At 45.9% G+C, this 15817-nt stretch overlaps 2 protein-coding genes across 5 annotated transcripts in view; one reads left to right on the forward strand and one right to left on the reverse strand.

Moving 5' to 3' along the window:
* The window catches only part of cutc (cutC copper transporter homolog (E. coli)), a 26646-nt gene extending 26140 nt beyond the window's left edge, over window positions 1-506 (reverse strand). The window contains exon 1 of the mRNA XM_069900260.1: window positions 307-506. Coding sequence (XP_069756361.1) covers window positions 307-331 — 25 coding nt within the window. The 5' untranslated portion in view covers window positions 332-506. The remainder of the gene's footprint in view (window positions 1-306) is intronic.
* The window catches only part of cox15 (cytochrome c oxidase assembly homolog 15 (yeast)), a 27967-nt gene continuing 12460 nt past the window's right edge, over window positions 311-15817 (forward strand). Inside the window, exons 1-5 of one of the 4 annotated variants that reach the window (XM_069900254.1) lie at window positions 311-849; window positions 7443-7624; window positions 10705-10827; window positions 12297-12483; window positions 14029-14196. In XM_069900254.1, the coding sequence (XP_069756355.1) occupies window positions 763-849; window positions 7443-7624; window positions 10705-10827; window positions 12297-12483; window positions 14029-14196 (747 nt within the window). In that variant the 5' untranslated portion in view covers window positions 311-762. Of the gene's footprint in view, window positions 850-6859; window positions 7016-7442; window positions 7625-8533; window positions 8728-10704; window positions 10828-12296; window positions 12484-14028; window positions 14197-15817 lie in introns of those variants that run through there. The other 3 variants (XM_069900253.1, XM_069900255.1, XM_069900256.1) reach the window with 3 other exon arrangements.

Consider the following 15817-nt stretch of genomic DNA (forward strand, 5'->3'; position numbering starts at 1 on the left):
CAAGTGTTTGTAAATGAGCTGCTGCCTTTCCCTGCTCCAAAGCGTGTTCTCCCAGTGGACGCGTGGGCAGGCACGAATAGCGTTGACAAGTTGAGCCAGGGCGACTGGGCAGGTTAACGGGAGGAGGTGGGGGGGTGGGATCCTGCTGGAGCAATTATCTTCTCTCTCTAATAAGAGAGAGCGACTGAGTGGCCCAGACAGCGAAGGGGAGGAGGAGCCGAGTTGAAGTCGGCGTGCATGCAGCCACCCCCAGCAGGTGACGAGGGATTACGCTGTATCTGCGGGTGGGAATGGACCCGGACTCACAGGCATGTTGCAGCCAGCCCTTCATGTACCTCCCGGAGGGAGGGAGGGAGGGGGTGCTCACTCACACCTGCCCCTTCTCAGTGACGTCTCTCTCAACTCCTTGAGCCCTTCCTTTGGGAATAGCACGCCCAGGGCGTCGACGGGATCACGTGGCCGCTAGTTAACCAATGAGAATACAGAAGCCTTCCTCCTTGGAAGTCGCCGCACTTCACCTCAGCGCTGATTGGTGATTCGTGGGGGGACCCGTGTCATGTGATTGTCACGTTGGAACAATCAGCAAAGTAAAAACCACAATCTCCTCGTCTGGATCACCGAGTTATATGTCGCGTATATCCGTGTGCTGCGTATTTATTTTTTTTTAATTAAAAAAAAAATGTTCTTCGACGTTGAAGTGTTTGGTGGGCTGTGATTGGCGGCCGTTGCGCCTTGGTCACGTGTTCCCGGCTACCGGTAGGGATGTTGCTGCTGTTGGGGAGCGCTGCTTTCGGTCGTGGCTTCGCTCTGAGGGCAGTTCGTCATCGGCAGGGCAGCGACTGGAAAGCGGTGAGGAACTGCCTTGCAGGGCGGGGAGGAGGTGGTAGATACCCTTCGGCCCACCTCGTCCATGCTGACCTGGTTTCCTACCCGCCGGCAGAAGGAAAGTTAGCCCATGGGTCTCTCTTGTATCTCTCCCTGTAAATCTATGCACTCTATTCTAGTTTTTAAAAAACCATGCTGGAGAAACTCCAGCCTATCTTTATCATTCCTTAATTAAGGGTTCAAGCTTGAAAAGTTGGCTATGTAACTTTATCTTTGCTATATAAAGTACACTGAGTGTCTCCAGCATTGTTTTTACTTCAACCATGGTGTCTGCAGACTTTCGTGTCTTGCTCTGTTCTAGAATCCATTCCCTTTGTAAGCTCACCCCCCCAGCTTCTTGGGATTGATAACCAACCTCTTCCTTGCCACTCAACCCCCTCCAGTCCTGATAACATTCTGTGCATCTGCTCGCCACCCCTTATAATTTATTGATGTGCCATTCACAAAAGTGCATTCTTGTAGCAAAGGTACGTAGCCAGCGTTTTGGGGCTGAGCCCTTTGTCAGGGTATAAGCAAAAACCTGAATAAAAAAAAGGGTTGGGGTAGAAGAGGAGGGAAGAAGGGATGGAAAGGAACCATAGGCCAACAGTCAAGAGGTCTGAGGTCGAACTGGGTGAGATGGTAGGAGAGAAAAAAGCTGAGATGTGATAGGGAGAGGCAGTAGGTCTGAATGGAGAAAGAAGGGGCTGGGGAGCTGGAGGACAGGAGACAGAGATGGGGAGGGACCCCATTGTCAACAGGAGAATTTCATGTTAATGCCATCTGGTGAAGAGTGGCCAGATGGAATATTAATGTTCTTCGACTTTGCACAGCCTTGGTTTGGCCATGCATGAAGCCAAGGACCGATGTGGAATAGTGTTGAATTAAAATGGTTGACCATGGCAAGATCTGTGCTGTTGCAGCACACAGGGCAAAGATGCTGAAAGAGGTGATCTCCAAATGTTGAGAAGGCCATAATGGGAGCAATGGACACAGTAGATGACCCCTCCAAGATTCACAAATGAAGTGTTGTTTGTATTGAAGTATTAATGTTTGTCCTCTAGCTAAGGTATGCAATATTCCAAGTGTTATTTCACCAATGTCTTTTACAGTTGTATCATGAGGTTAGAATTTTTGTATTTGCTACTCTGCAGGTGTTCTGAATGCCACTGCTGCCCTGTTCACCTGATCTGAGATCTGGGGTTCAATATACAACTGTGTACCTGACTTCAGGAACTGCTGGTTGTCCCTCACATTGGGGTGCTCATTACATCTTGCCACATGCTTCAGAGCAGCAATACAACAGGGAGCTACTTCTAGCTCGTTTCAGTATTGTTACTCTTGTGTATAGCCATTGCTATACACAATTGATCTTTCTGAACGGGGACCACAGCATATTTAAGGGGGTTCACGGACTGATACAATAAAATATTTTTTATGTATTCGGTAAGAGAGAAGTATGAAGAAACCAACTAAAATTAACTGCTTCACAGGGAAGGGGAGCCCATAAACTTTGAGCAGAGTTCTAAGGGGGCCACATCCAAAAAAAAAGTTGAGAGTGGCTGCTCTGAAGTGTGCTCTGGCTCTTCTGCTTTGTACACGGTTTGAACATTAACTTTGGCTTGCGGAAGATCTCACCATGCAAGGTATAATGTGACAATAAACTTGAAACATAATTGTACCTGATGCAATGAGATGGGTTTTCTCCACAGGGGTCTTGTAATTCAACTCCAAGGTGCACACAGCTCTGCAAAGTCCAGGGGCACAATTGGAGAGTGTGTTGCAGTGAGAAAGATCAATTAATGCAAAGGCAATGAGAGCACTGCAGGGAGCTTAGTTCTGGAACCTGAGAGCCTGCTTTTAATGTGATTTCACGCTCTTAAACCTCCCTATTGGGAGGAGGGACAAAAGAATACCTGGGTGGGATGGGTCCATTAGTATGTTGTCTGCCTTTCTGAGACAGCAGGAAATGTTGAGACTCTTAGGGGAGGGAACACCACTGGGATTTGAGGTAATACTGAGGGTAAGAAGGGCTCCAAAGGTCTTCGGATGCTGAAGCCTTCCTGATTGTATTAGAGGTTTGGGTCTAGAGCTTGGGTTGAATTGAATGCTGTCTCCAGCTGCAAAGACTGCAGGGGCACTGGAGGTGAATCCACGGACACTCAGTGAGCCTGAAGGGACTTTTGTTTGTCATTCTCTTACTGTAAAGGGTGCTGGGTGACATTAATGGCAGCTCTTTGCCTGCATACTTATGGCAGGCAGAAGGCAATTTTATGTAATATTACATATTGTGTATTATTACATGGCAATAAAAGAAACTTGTGATGTTCTCAGCTGCATTCACCACCTTCTGCAGCCTCTTCCACTGCCATGCCATGCCGTGATTGCATTCAGCAAGTATGCTTTCAAATCTATTGGCAAATAATTCCACTGCCTTGTGGTTGCCTCAAAATAGATAAGCCTTAGGAAATAAACCCTGATAGAAAGTCACCATTGTCCCATGGGTTACCTTTGGATCACTTCAATAAACCTTTACAGAAAGTCCTGCAGGTGACCTGAGAGCATCCTCCAATCTTTCTGCAACTCCTGCATCGAGCCCTATCTTCAGTTATGACTGGAATTAAATTTAACTGGATAAGAGACTGAGGTTGAATCTGTAACTTCTCCTTCACTATGATCCAAGTTGCATATGAATCATAGCGACATCCCCTCTGACAATGGAAAAGCATCAAGTTCATTTTGTACGCATCACAATAAAAATGATGTCATGGGTATGCTTGAATCAGTGACAAAGGAACAGCATGGAAACAGGCTCTTTAACCTAACTCATCAATACTGACCTAGATGCCTAACTTAAACTAGTCCTGTTTGGTTCATATCCCTGGGCCTAACCAAATGTCTTAAAGTTTGTCTTGTATCTTCTTCTAGCACTTCCTCTGGCAGCTTGATTGTGTACTCCCCAACATCTGTGGGGGGGGGGGGGGAAATGCCCCTGAGATCCCATTTACATCTTTTCCCCCCTCGGGTGCCATTTGCGTGTCTCCCCCCCTCGGGTGCCATTTGTGTGTCTCCCCCCCTCGGGTGCCATTTGCGTGTCTCCCCCCCTCGGGTGCCATTTGCGTGTCTCCCCCCCTCGGGTGCCATTTGCGTGTCTCCCCCCCTCGGGGTGCCATTTGCGTGTCTCCCCCCCTCGGGTGCCATTTGCGTGTCTCCCCCCCCTCGGGTGCCATTTGCGTGTCTCCCCCCCTCGGGTGCCATTTGCGTGTCTCCCCCCCTCGGGTGCCATTTGCGTGTCTCCCCCCCTCGGGTGCCATTTGCGTCTCTCCCCCCCTCGGGTGCCATTTGCGTCTCTCCCCCCCTCTCCCCCTCGGGTGCCATTTGCGTCTCTCCCCCCCCCTCCCCCTCGGGTGCCATTTGCGTCTCTCCCCCCCCTCCCCCTCGGGTGCCATTTGCGTCTCTCCCCCCCCTCCCCCTCGGGTGCCATTTGCGTCTCTCCCCCCCTCCCCCTCGGGTGCCATTTGCGTCTCTCCCCCCCTCCCCCTCGGGTGCCATTTGCGTCTCTCCCCCCCCTCCCCCTCGGGTGCCATTTGCGTCTCTCCCCCCCCTCCCCCCTCGGGGTGCCATTTGCGTCTCTCCCCCCCCTCCCCCTCGGGTGCCATTTGCGTCTCTCCCCCCCCTCCCCCTCGGGTGCCATTTGCGTCTCTCCCCCCCCCTCCCCCTCGGGTGCCATTTGCGTCTCTCACCCCCCTCCCCCTCGGGTGCCATTTGCGTCTCTCCCCCCCCTCCCCCTCGGGTGCCATTTGCGTCTCTCCCCCCCCTCCCCCTCGGGTGCCATTTGCGTCTCTCCCCCCCCTCCCCCTCGGGTGCCATTTGCGTCTCTCCCCCCCCCTCCCCCTCGGGTGCCATTTGCGTCTCTCCCCCCTCATCTTAAACCTTAAATTTAGTCACTAACTAGGAGGAAACTTTCTACTAATGATTGTCGGGCATGGTTGGGGAAGCATAGAGACAAACACAGAAACAGGCCCTTCAGTCCACTGAGTCTCTCTGTCCACCTAGTCTCTCCACCCAGCCATTTGCACTGATCTTGCATTAATCCCATTTTGTTTGTATTCTCATCAACTACCCCAGATTCTCCCAATTACCCACATGCTCAGAATAATTGACAGAAGGGATTGGGAGGAAACTGGAGCACCCAGAGGAACCCCACCCAGTTGTAGGAAGAGTGTCCAAACACTGCATAGAGGGAACCAAGGTTGGGACTCAATGTGGGTTCCTAGCTCCATTAGCAGCTCTGTGCTTCTACCTGCTAATGAATCAGAATCAGAATTTATTGTCATGAACATGTCAGAAAATGTGTTGTTTTGCAGCAGCGTCGCAGGGCAAATATTTCTATCAAATACATTTCAAAAATTATTGTTTCAAGGAAAATGAAAGTAGTTTCTGCAGTATTATTCATTCAGAAATCTGATGGCCAAGGGAAAGAAGTTATCCTTGTGCCACTTTGTGCTCAACTTCAGGCTTCCTGTTGGTAGTAGTGAGAAGAGGGCATGACTTGGGTAGTGGGGGCCCTTGAGGATAGAGGCTTTCTTAAGACTTTTATGAGGATATAATGGGTGCGGTGGATAGAGGGGAACAGATTGATGTTGTATATTTGGATTTCCAGAAAATGTTTGATAAGGTGCCACACAAGAGACTTATCAGTAAGTTACAGGAAAGTGGAGTCCGTGGAAGTATATTGGTCTGGATTGAATATTGGTTGTCTGACAGGAGGCAGAGAGTCGGGATGAATGGGAGTTTTTCAGGTTGACAGAGAGTGGTAAGTGGGGTGCCGCAGGGGTCAGTGTTAGGCCCACAACTATCCATCATTTACATTGATGACTTGGAGGAGGGGACAAAATGTGGTGCAGCCAAGTTTGCGGATGACACCAAATTGAGTGGAAGAGCAAATTGTAATGAGGATGTGGAGAGTCTCCAGAGGGATAGAGTTAAGCTGTATGAATGGGCAAAGGTCTGGCAGATGGAGTACAATGTTAGTAAGTGTGAGGTTATCCACTTTGGCAAGAAAAATAAAAGAGCTGAATATTATTTAAAGGGTGAAAAACTACAGCATGCTGTTGTGCAGAGGGACTTGGAGTGCTTGTGCATGAATCGCAAAAAGTTAGGTTGCAGGTGCAGCAGGTTATTAAGAAGGCAAATGGAATGTTACCCTTCATCACGAGAGGAATTGAATTCAGGAGTAAGGAGGTAATGTTGCAACTGTATAAGGCACTGGTGAGACTGCACCTGGAGTACTGTGTCCAGTTCTGGTCTCCATATTTGAGGAAGGATATACTGGCTTTGGAGACGGTCCAGAGGAGGTTTACAAGGTTGATCCCTGAGATGAAGGGGTTGACTTGTGATGAAAGATTAAATCGTCTAGGATTGTATTCGCTCGAGTTCAGAAGAATGAGAGGAGATCTTATAGAAACATATAGGATTATGAAGGGTATGGATAGGATAGATGTAGGAAGGTTTTTTGAGCTGGCCAGGGAAACTAAAACGAGAGGACACAGTCTCAAGATTCGGAGGAGTAGATTTAGGACAGAGATGAAGAAAAATAGTTTTTCCCAGAGAGTAGTGAATGTTTGGAATTCTCTAACCAGGGAAGTGGTTGAGGCTGCCTCATTAAACATATTTAAAATTCGGTTAGATAAATTTTTACATGATAAAGGAATTAGGGGATATGGGGAGAAGGCAGGTAGGTGGAGTTAGGTCATAAATGAGATCAGCCATGATCGTATTGAATGGCGGAGCAGGCTCGATGGGCCATTTTTGGCCTACTTCCTATGTTCCTATGTAAGACACTGCCTCCTGTAGATGTCCTTGATGGAGTGAAGACTGGTGCCTGTGATAATGCTGGCTGAGTTCACAACTCTTTGGATTTTTTTCCAGTCCTGTGTGTTGGCACATTCATACCAGACAAGTGATGCAACCAGACAGAATGCTCTCCACCTGTGGAAATTTTTGGGGGGTCTTTGGTTACATACCAAATCTCCTTGTATAGCCGCCAGCGAGGCTGCTTCATGATTGCAGGACAGAACCTCAGAGTTGTTGTCATCCAGGAATTTGAAGTTCTTGACCCTCTCCACTACTGACGCTTCAATGAGGAATGGTTTGTGTCCTGATTTTCTTCTGAAGTCCACCATCAGCTCCTTGGTTTTGCTAACATTAAGCTGATCTTTCTCCCTCCTGTACTGCCATCTGTAATTCTGCTAATGCCTGTGGTGTCATTGGCAAATCTTCAGATGGCATTTGAACTGTTCCTAGCCACACAGTGGAAGCAGGGAGGTAAACTTTGTACTAATCTGTGATCTGAAACCTTCATCCTAAGAGGTGATGGAAGCTGATTCTATAAACTTTAAACATAAATGGCATCCTTTCACGGGATATGAGGAATGTCAGGGGAACAAGTTAAATTGGATCGCTCAGATAGTTGGCAAAGTTACAATGGCTTGAATACTGTAATCTTGTGCGGATCTCGCGTTGCAGTTCATGGAGAGATGGATGGTCACATTTTTTGTTCACTCCACTCTTCTCAGATAACTCAACCATGGAAGCGTGCTGCAATGAGAAGGGGGAAAAGCTCTATAATTGCAAATGGTACAGCAGAAAACGGCGCTGCTTCTGTGCCTAATGCCACCACCAACAGAATCCTGGGGAAATGGATGATTGCGTGCAGTGGGATGGTTGTTGGAGCTGTCGTCCTTGGCGGAGTAACCAGGTGAGTAAAAATGCTCCACATTAAAAGTAGCCCATCTCCCATTCTAGAGCAATTCTCACCACTTGTCATATGGGCTTTATCTTCTTTCCCTCAGACTCTTTTGTTTTTCTTGGTTATCTCTGCCTTTATCTACCAATGCATTCATTGTGATTTAGAGAGACTTCCCAAAGAAGTGGTGCTGGTTTCAAATGCAGTGGATTTGGAAAACAAAACAAACTGCAGGCTTTACTAATTTAAAAAAAACCACATCAGCAGACTTTAAATTAATTTCTTCATTTTGTTGCAAAGGTAATGAATAGGAGTTCATTGTAATGTACATAATTACATCTGCCAACTTCCTGCTCATCTCCACCATCTTTACTAGACCCATAGCTTGCTAAGTTGCTAGTTTTAAGATATGAGCAACCGTAGAGAGAAATGGTTCAGCCTGAACCACCCAGGTCGTGGCCTCACCTCACTGTTACCATGAGGAAGGGGGTACAGGAGCCTGAAAACAAGCACCCAATGGTACAAAGCAGCTTCTTCCCCTCCACCATCAGATTTCTGAATGGACAAAGAACCACAGACACTAATATTATGCACTAATTTATTTATCCTTTTAAATAGTGTATTTACAGAAATATTATTTACAGCAATTTTTGCATTTATAATATGCAATAACGCTGCCACAAAACAACAAATTTCATGACAGTAAATATGTTTATGACAAGGTTGGATAGATTTTTACATAATAGGGGAATTAAAGGATACATGGAAAAAGCAGGTAGGTGGAGATGAGCCAATCATCAGATCAGCCATGAATGGTGGAGCATGATTGATGTGCCAGATGGCCTACACCTGCTCCTATTTCTATGTGCTAAACCTGATTTAACCTTCCTATTGTGACGTCTTTCTGTCTGCTTGTGGGTATGTTCACTGGCCAGTGTGAGTGAGTACCTGGTACAGAGCAAAACCAGGCCAATTTAGCTGGATGGGAGAGAAAGCTGCAAGACTTGAATAGGAGGGCTGAGAGATTGGGCCTCGATTGTCCATCTTCATTCCACCAATTGGTGTAGCTTTTGATTGGAAGAATTAAGGGTGATGGTGAAATGAAGGAGTTGCTGGTGAGGACATGGAGAGGAGAGGACTGGAGGGGTATGAACCGGGTGCTGGTCAGTGGGACTAGGAGGGTGGGAATTTGTTACGGCATGGATTAGTAGGGCCGAACTGGCCTGTTCTGTGCTGTAAGTGGTTATATGGCTATATGGAAGGAACAACGTGAGTGAAACATGAAAGTTTGCAGATGCTGTAATTGTCGTTAAAGCACACTGAATTGTTGAAAAAAAAATTTCAGAGGTTTGATCCTGTTGGTCACCAGCATTTGTATGTTTTTACAATATGAGAGGAATAGCTTTCAGTTAATTTGTGATAGGGTGAAACCAATTTTTCATCTAATTTTATAATTTTTAATGAATTTGATTTACTTCAGAGTAGAATCCAAATCTGGCTATTTAAACCCATGCCATACATTACCAAATTACATTTTGGAAGGTGGAGGAAACTGGAGCACCCAGGGATAACCCCCATAGACCCAGGGAGAATGTACACACACGTTATGGACAGCGCTGGATTCGAACCGGGTTGCTAGTGCTGTCAGTGTTGGGCTGCCCAATTATTTATGAAAAATCTAGATTAAGCAATTAAATGGGGAATAAAAATATAGCATATACAGTTCTCTTTCCAGTTTCATGTACCCTGAGTCCCCTAGGTGGCAGAAGTTTGAACTCCCAAGGCCTTGAGTCCATTGTTTTAGGTATAGTCAAACAACAAAGATTCTCCCAGTCGGCCCGGGGAGAAGAAATTGATCAGACTTCCTATTGCTAACATTTGCTCATTAATGACCTTGCTGGGAGAGTATGCTGAGTGAAAAGTGCAAGTCTGCAGATGCTGTGATTGTAATAAAAACACAGCGAAATGCTGGAGGATCTCAGCCAGTCTTTCAGTATCCATAGGAAGCAAAGATGTAGTGCTGATATTTTGGGCCTGAGCCTTTCTTCAAGGATTAAGCAGATGGACCTCCTGGTTGCAAGAGACTTGCTTATGAGAATGGACAGTTGGGTAGAACCTCCAACGGTTCCGCAAGCCAGGTCATTGACTATGATTTAGAGATTTTTCCACACCTCGATGAAGGCTAAAGCCTGAAACATTCATTATGTATCTTTACTCCATAAAGGACACTATTTGACCTGCTGAGTTTCTCCAGCATTTTGTTTTTTACTTCAGCCATGGTGTCTACAGACTTCAGTTTTTCAATCTATGAACAGCCTTCCATTATTTGGTGATATGCAAGGTTTTCAGAATACGTGACATTGAATGAAGGAATATCCAACAACTGAGCTGTAGATTCAGCCCCTCCAAAGTAACCTGGAGTAAGTTTGCCAAGAAATACAACAGTGGTTTGCTACTATTAGATTTTTGCCGTCACCAATCAGGCTCTTGAACCTCCCAGACTACCCTAACCATAAGCCACACCAGGAGCACTAAAAGATCTGTACAAGTGGTGAATCATCACACTTTGATCACACTTAACTACAGCTTTGATTGCTCATTTTTCTATCTCTTGTATTTATCATTTCTTCTGTATCACGGCATATTCTGGTAATTTATATTATAGTTGGTGAATCTTGCATGTGTGGCTTCACAGGCAAGAATTTTGGTGCATTTGTATATTGTACATTTGACAATAAACTCCCGCTCATTATTTTGGCAACAATATGAAGAAATTAAAGCTTTGCTGACTATTTTTGGCTGGTAAAAGCCCATCTTGTTTTCCAAATCCATGGCAGTGAAACCAGCACCACCTTTTTGGACATTCTCTCTAAATCAGAAGTTGTTTGGGTTCTGCAGTGGCTGATGAGGCTGACATGGTAACCACCGAGTCCATGCAGGTGGGTGGTGGAAAGGTATAGGGGGTGTGGTGCTCCTTTCATCACTCACCCTGGGCTTAAGCTGGATGCCCACCAAGTTTGGCAGCCTATGGGAAACTGGTGGTGCACATTGCGGAACACAGGGTTCAAAAGGCTTTCCTTCTTTCCCCATAGGCTGACCGAGTCTGGCTTGTCAATGGTAGACTGGCACCTGATAAAGGAAATGAAGCCCCCAAGCACTCGACCAGAGTGGGAGACAGAGTTTCAGAAGTACCAGCAATTCCCGGAGTTTAAGATGTAAGTTTCTGTGGTACAATCTCTGTTCCTTGGCCTTGTTCTCCACCCTATTTTGTGGCTGTAATAGGCTGGCCAGCATTTTATTACCCCTCCCCAGTACCTCTTGATCTAAGTACCTTTGACTTTTTGGAGGTGTCAGTTAATAGTCAACAGTTGCTGTGATTTTGAGATTGAATGAAAAACAGCACAGGATGGCAGTAAACAAGAAATTTTAAGATACTGGGGTCCAGTGCAATACACAAAGGTGCTGGAGAAACTCAGTAGGTCCATAGAAAGCAAACGACAGTCGACATTTCAGGCCTAAGAGTCCTGAACATCAGGTACATGCCTGAATAATAAGGGGGAGGAACACAGATGAATAGTGGTGGGAGGGTGCAGAAGGGAATGAAGCTGAGATGTGGTAGGGGGAGAGGGCAGAGGGCTAAGACAGGTGGATATCCACTAGGAGAAGGGGGGCACAGAGGTGGATGAAGAGAGACAGAAGGATGTGGGAAAGAGAGACAAAGAGACTGGGGGAGCGGTTAACAGAAATTGGAGGTTGATATTGATGTCGCTTGGTTGGAGAGTGTTGAGATGGAATACAAGGTATTGTTCCTTCAATTTATGTGTGGCTTAGTTGTTGTTAAGCTCTGATTAATAACACTTTCAATAATGCTTCTAAAATATTCTCTAGAAAAGGCTCTGTGTAGATTCCACTAGTAAAATGGTTATGAGTCAAATCGTCTAACAGTCGAATGTTTTGGACCAATTTTTCATGTCAAATTGGGGGGGGGGGGGGGTTGACTTTAACATAGGACATATTTTTGAAAGGATAAAATTTGCTCAAAATTACTGTATATAATCGTGTTAGTGATTGAGTTTTGGAACCAATTTTTCGGGTCAAATTTGGGGATACTACCTTTGACTGTGGTAAGTATCTGCATCATTCCAGGCATTAGGAGCTTGGACGGTAAGTTCATGTTCAGGGCATCAGGAGCTAGGATGGGCAGGTGGCCAGGGCCTAGGAAAGAGTCTGCTGCTGAGGTGTTGGTGGGTGGTCAGGGCGTCAGGAGCTCATATGGGAGGGCAGACAGGGCGTTGGAAACTCAGATGGGCAGGTGGCTGAGGCAAGGGTTTGCTGTCGGGGCATAAGGAGCTTGGATGGGTGGACAGACAGGGCACTGGGAGCTCGGATGGACGGGAGCTCAGGTGAGCAGGCGGCCAAGGCAAGGATCAGCAGTTGGGGTACCTGGAGCAAGGATTTGTGGTCGGGGATCAGATGTTTGGATGGGTAGGCAGTTGAGGCCAAAAAATAGGTGGGTCGACTTTTACACAGATTATACGGAAAACGTGCGATTTTGGGCTAAAATGGAGGGTGGGGGTGGGGGGGGTCTTATATTTCAATGGGATTGACTATTACACAAGAATATATGGTATGATGCTCATTCTCTGTACTGATCTATGCTACTTGTCTGTTTTTATTTCCACAGCTTAAACCATGACATGACTCTGAATGAGTTCAAGTTTATTTGGTACATGGAGTATTCCCACCGGATGTGGGGTCGGGCTGTGGGGTTGGCCTACATCCTGCCTGCTGTCTACTTCTGGAGGAAGGGGTGGTTCTCAAGGAACTTGAAACTGCAGGTGGCAGGCCTCTGTGGGTTTGTGTGCTTTCAGGTGAGTGTTGAAGCAGCCAGCTTCTGACCAATTCCCAGGTACTGGATGTAAGCAACAACAAAAAAATGTCAGTGCTACCAGAGCTGCTATAATCGCAGCACTGCCGCTGGTGCAGACCCAGGAGGGCAGAGACACAGCTCTACCAGGTCCTAATGTTAGTGGTTCCGAACAGGCTTTAAACAGCCTGTTAAAGAAGCAGATGGTGTTTTAAGTAAAATCTTGCAACTGTGGGGCCTGTGCTCAAGATTGGGGTGCCTACGTTCGGCAGTTGTGGACTCTGGGGGAGCAATGGGCTGACCGAGGGCACTGAAAACAGGGACCACACCCCTCCACCACCACCCCCTTCCCCCTGTAGCAGAGGAACAGCGAAAGGCACAGTGGCTGTGGGATCCACATACGCTTACAGTTGAAGGACCCAAACGGGTTGCTGGAGACGGGCTCATGGGAACTCTGTAACAGAGCCTGTATTCAAGAGGGTGCTGAGGGCAAGAAGAGCTCCCAAAGGGCCTCGGCCACTGAAGGCCTCTGGATTGTGTCGGAGGTTGGGATCTGGAGCTCGGGTTGCTTATGAATCAAAGAGGAGTTAGTGCAGCTGCAGAGGCTGTGGAATTGTTGGAGGCAAATCCACGACATTCAGTGACTCTCTGCTTCTTTCTCTTTTGGGCTCCTCATTTATGAAAGGGTGCATTGACACTTGAGAGGGTTCAGAGGAGATTCAAAGGACGATTCTGGGAATGAAAGGGTTATCATTCCCTTTTTTTTAAAAAAAACATATCATTCCCTTTTTTTTAAAAAAAACATAATTTGATATGATGGTGATATAATATCTCAATATATCGATAAAGTGCTTAAAAGCCGGTTGTTTATTTCATTTACTAAAATAATGTATCAAAATGGCTTTGTCCTCTGGATCAAGGGTGGAATTAACATTGATCAGAAAATGGGGAGGAATAAACTGCCCATTCAAATAGAGCAGAATGAATAACAGTTTATTTATAAATACTTAAGTACAATGCACAGATTGTACTTGATGCACCTTCCCAATTATGTAAAACACACAACAAATTATAATTAAGGCACCACATAAATAATAAATATACAAGAAGAGAAAGAAATATTCACAGTGATTTGGCAAAAAAATTATTTTGTCAGTGGTGCAGGTAGATCTTGAGTGACTTTGCAGTTGTGCTTTGGTTCAGATGGTGCAGGAGCACCAAGAGCTTGATTGCTGTTGGAAATAAACTATTCTTGATCCAAGAGGTGCTGGAGTTCAGGTTTCTGTACCTTCTGCCCAAAAGCAGTAGCACATTGCCAAGGTGATGTGGTCCCTTCATGATGTTGGCTGTATCCCTGATGTGAACCCATGGAGAGAACGGGTTTTATTTGAGGTAAAAAAATGAATGGTGCATTGAGAAAAAGAATATTGACAAAATTTAAACCTTATTTGAAGAGATAACCAGCTTGTTCTGTTCATTCCATGCCTTTACATGTAGAAATGTACTATCTTGTGTAAGAAATTTATCATCTCACTTTATTGCTCTCCAGGGTTTGCTTGGCTGGTTCATGGTGAAGAGTGGCTTGGAAGAGAAGGAAGATTCCCACGATATTCCCCGGGTCAGCCAGTACCGCCTGGCCGCACACCTTGGATCAGCATTGGTGCTGTATTGTACCAGCCTTTGGACTGGCCTCTCCCTCCTCCTGCCCCCTTGCAAGGTATCACAGAGGGTACTGCTTTATCAGTTAAAGATTTGAAATGAAATACTAAGATCTTTAGAGCAAGCAAGTAAAGCCAAACATGTGTACCATTTATTTTCAGTTTTTTAGTTTTATTGCCAAGGGCAATTTAATATTGTACACCACTGATTTTCGTTCATCGAGCTACAAGATGGATGTTGTTAAGATGAAAAGAGTGTAGAAAAGGTTCATGAGGATTTTACCAAGACTGGAAGGTTTGTATTAAAAGGAGACACCAGGACATTTTTACCTGAAACATAGGAGGTTGAAGGGTGAACTTGTAGAGGTTCAAGTCTGTCTTCTACTCAGGGTTGATATATCTAAAACTAGAGGGCCTGTGAGAGTCATCTTTTTTTCACATAGAGGGTGGTGGGATGTGGAACGAGCTGCCGGAGGAAGTGGTAGAAGAGGCAACAATTGTAATGTTTAAGACTTTTAGATAGATACACAAATGGGGTAGGTCTGGAGGAATATGGGCTGAGATGGGTAAGGAGGTATGGTCAGCATGGTCTAAAGGACCTATTTCTGTGCTGTAAAATGGGCAGCATGGTTAGTGTAATGGTTAGTACAATCCTGTTAACAGCGCTAATGATTGGGACAAGGGTTCAAATCTTGCGCTGTTTGTAGGGAGTTTGTACGCTCTCCCCTTGTCTGCATGGGGTTTCCCCAGGGGCTCTGGTTTCCTCTCCCACCGTTCAAAATGTACGGGGGTTGAGGGTTAATTGGGTGGCATGGGCTCGATGGCCGAAAAGGCCTGTAACTGTGCTTTATGTCATTTAATTTAAAAACCCTATGAAAGTGATGGTGGGTATTGCTTTCAGACGTGCAGTTGGTACCTCGCAGCTGCAGGGACCTTGCTTGATCCTGATTTCACATGCTTTCCATGTGCACTCCACCGTGTGTCATCCTGCCTGCACGCGTATGCCTGTATCCAGATGTTCCAGTATTCTCCACATTCCTAAAATATGCTGGTTGATAAATTATTGTAGACAAATGATAGAAGAACCACAAAAGAGTTCACGGGAATATGGGAGAAAGTAAATTGCTGGTCCACAGAGGTATGGGACTGAGGAGATTTACCCTGCTGGGAGCTCGCATGAACCCAAAGGACTGGATGGTCTCCTGTGCAGTAATAGGCATGTAATTTCCCATGTTAAATTGAGAATTCTGAATGTTCAGAAGGACCTGGGTATCCTGGTACTTGTATCAATGATTTTTCTTTTTAATTTTAACAATATACAACGGTATTCCAGTCCATGAAAGCTGAGCTGCCCAATTAACTTACCAACCCCGCACATTTTTGAAAGATAGGAGGAAACAAGAGCACTTAGAGAAAACCCACTCAGGTCATGGGTAGAACGTACACACTTCTTACAGTGGTGGGTTTGAACCTGGGTCACTGGAGCTGCAATAGCATTGGGCTATAATAGTGTTAACATGCAGGTACAGGAAGTAGAAAGGTAATCCTTATTCCGTTGGCCTTTCTTCCAATAAGATTTCAGTACAAAAGCAAAATCGGGGCCAGACAGGAACTGCTCCTGGAATTTGCATATTTCTCTTGCACTATTCAGCCATTCAGCCCATCGACTCTATGTCAACT

Source organism: Narcine bancroftii, chromosome 10 (genome assembly GCF_036971445.1).
Source record: "Narcine bancroftii isolate sNarBan1 chromosome 10, sNarBan1.hap1, whole genome shotgun sequence".
Lineage (NCBI taxonomy): Eukaryota > Metazoa > Chordata > Chondrichthyes > Torpediniformes > Narcinidae > Narcine > Narcine bancroftii.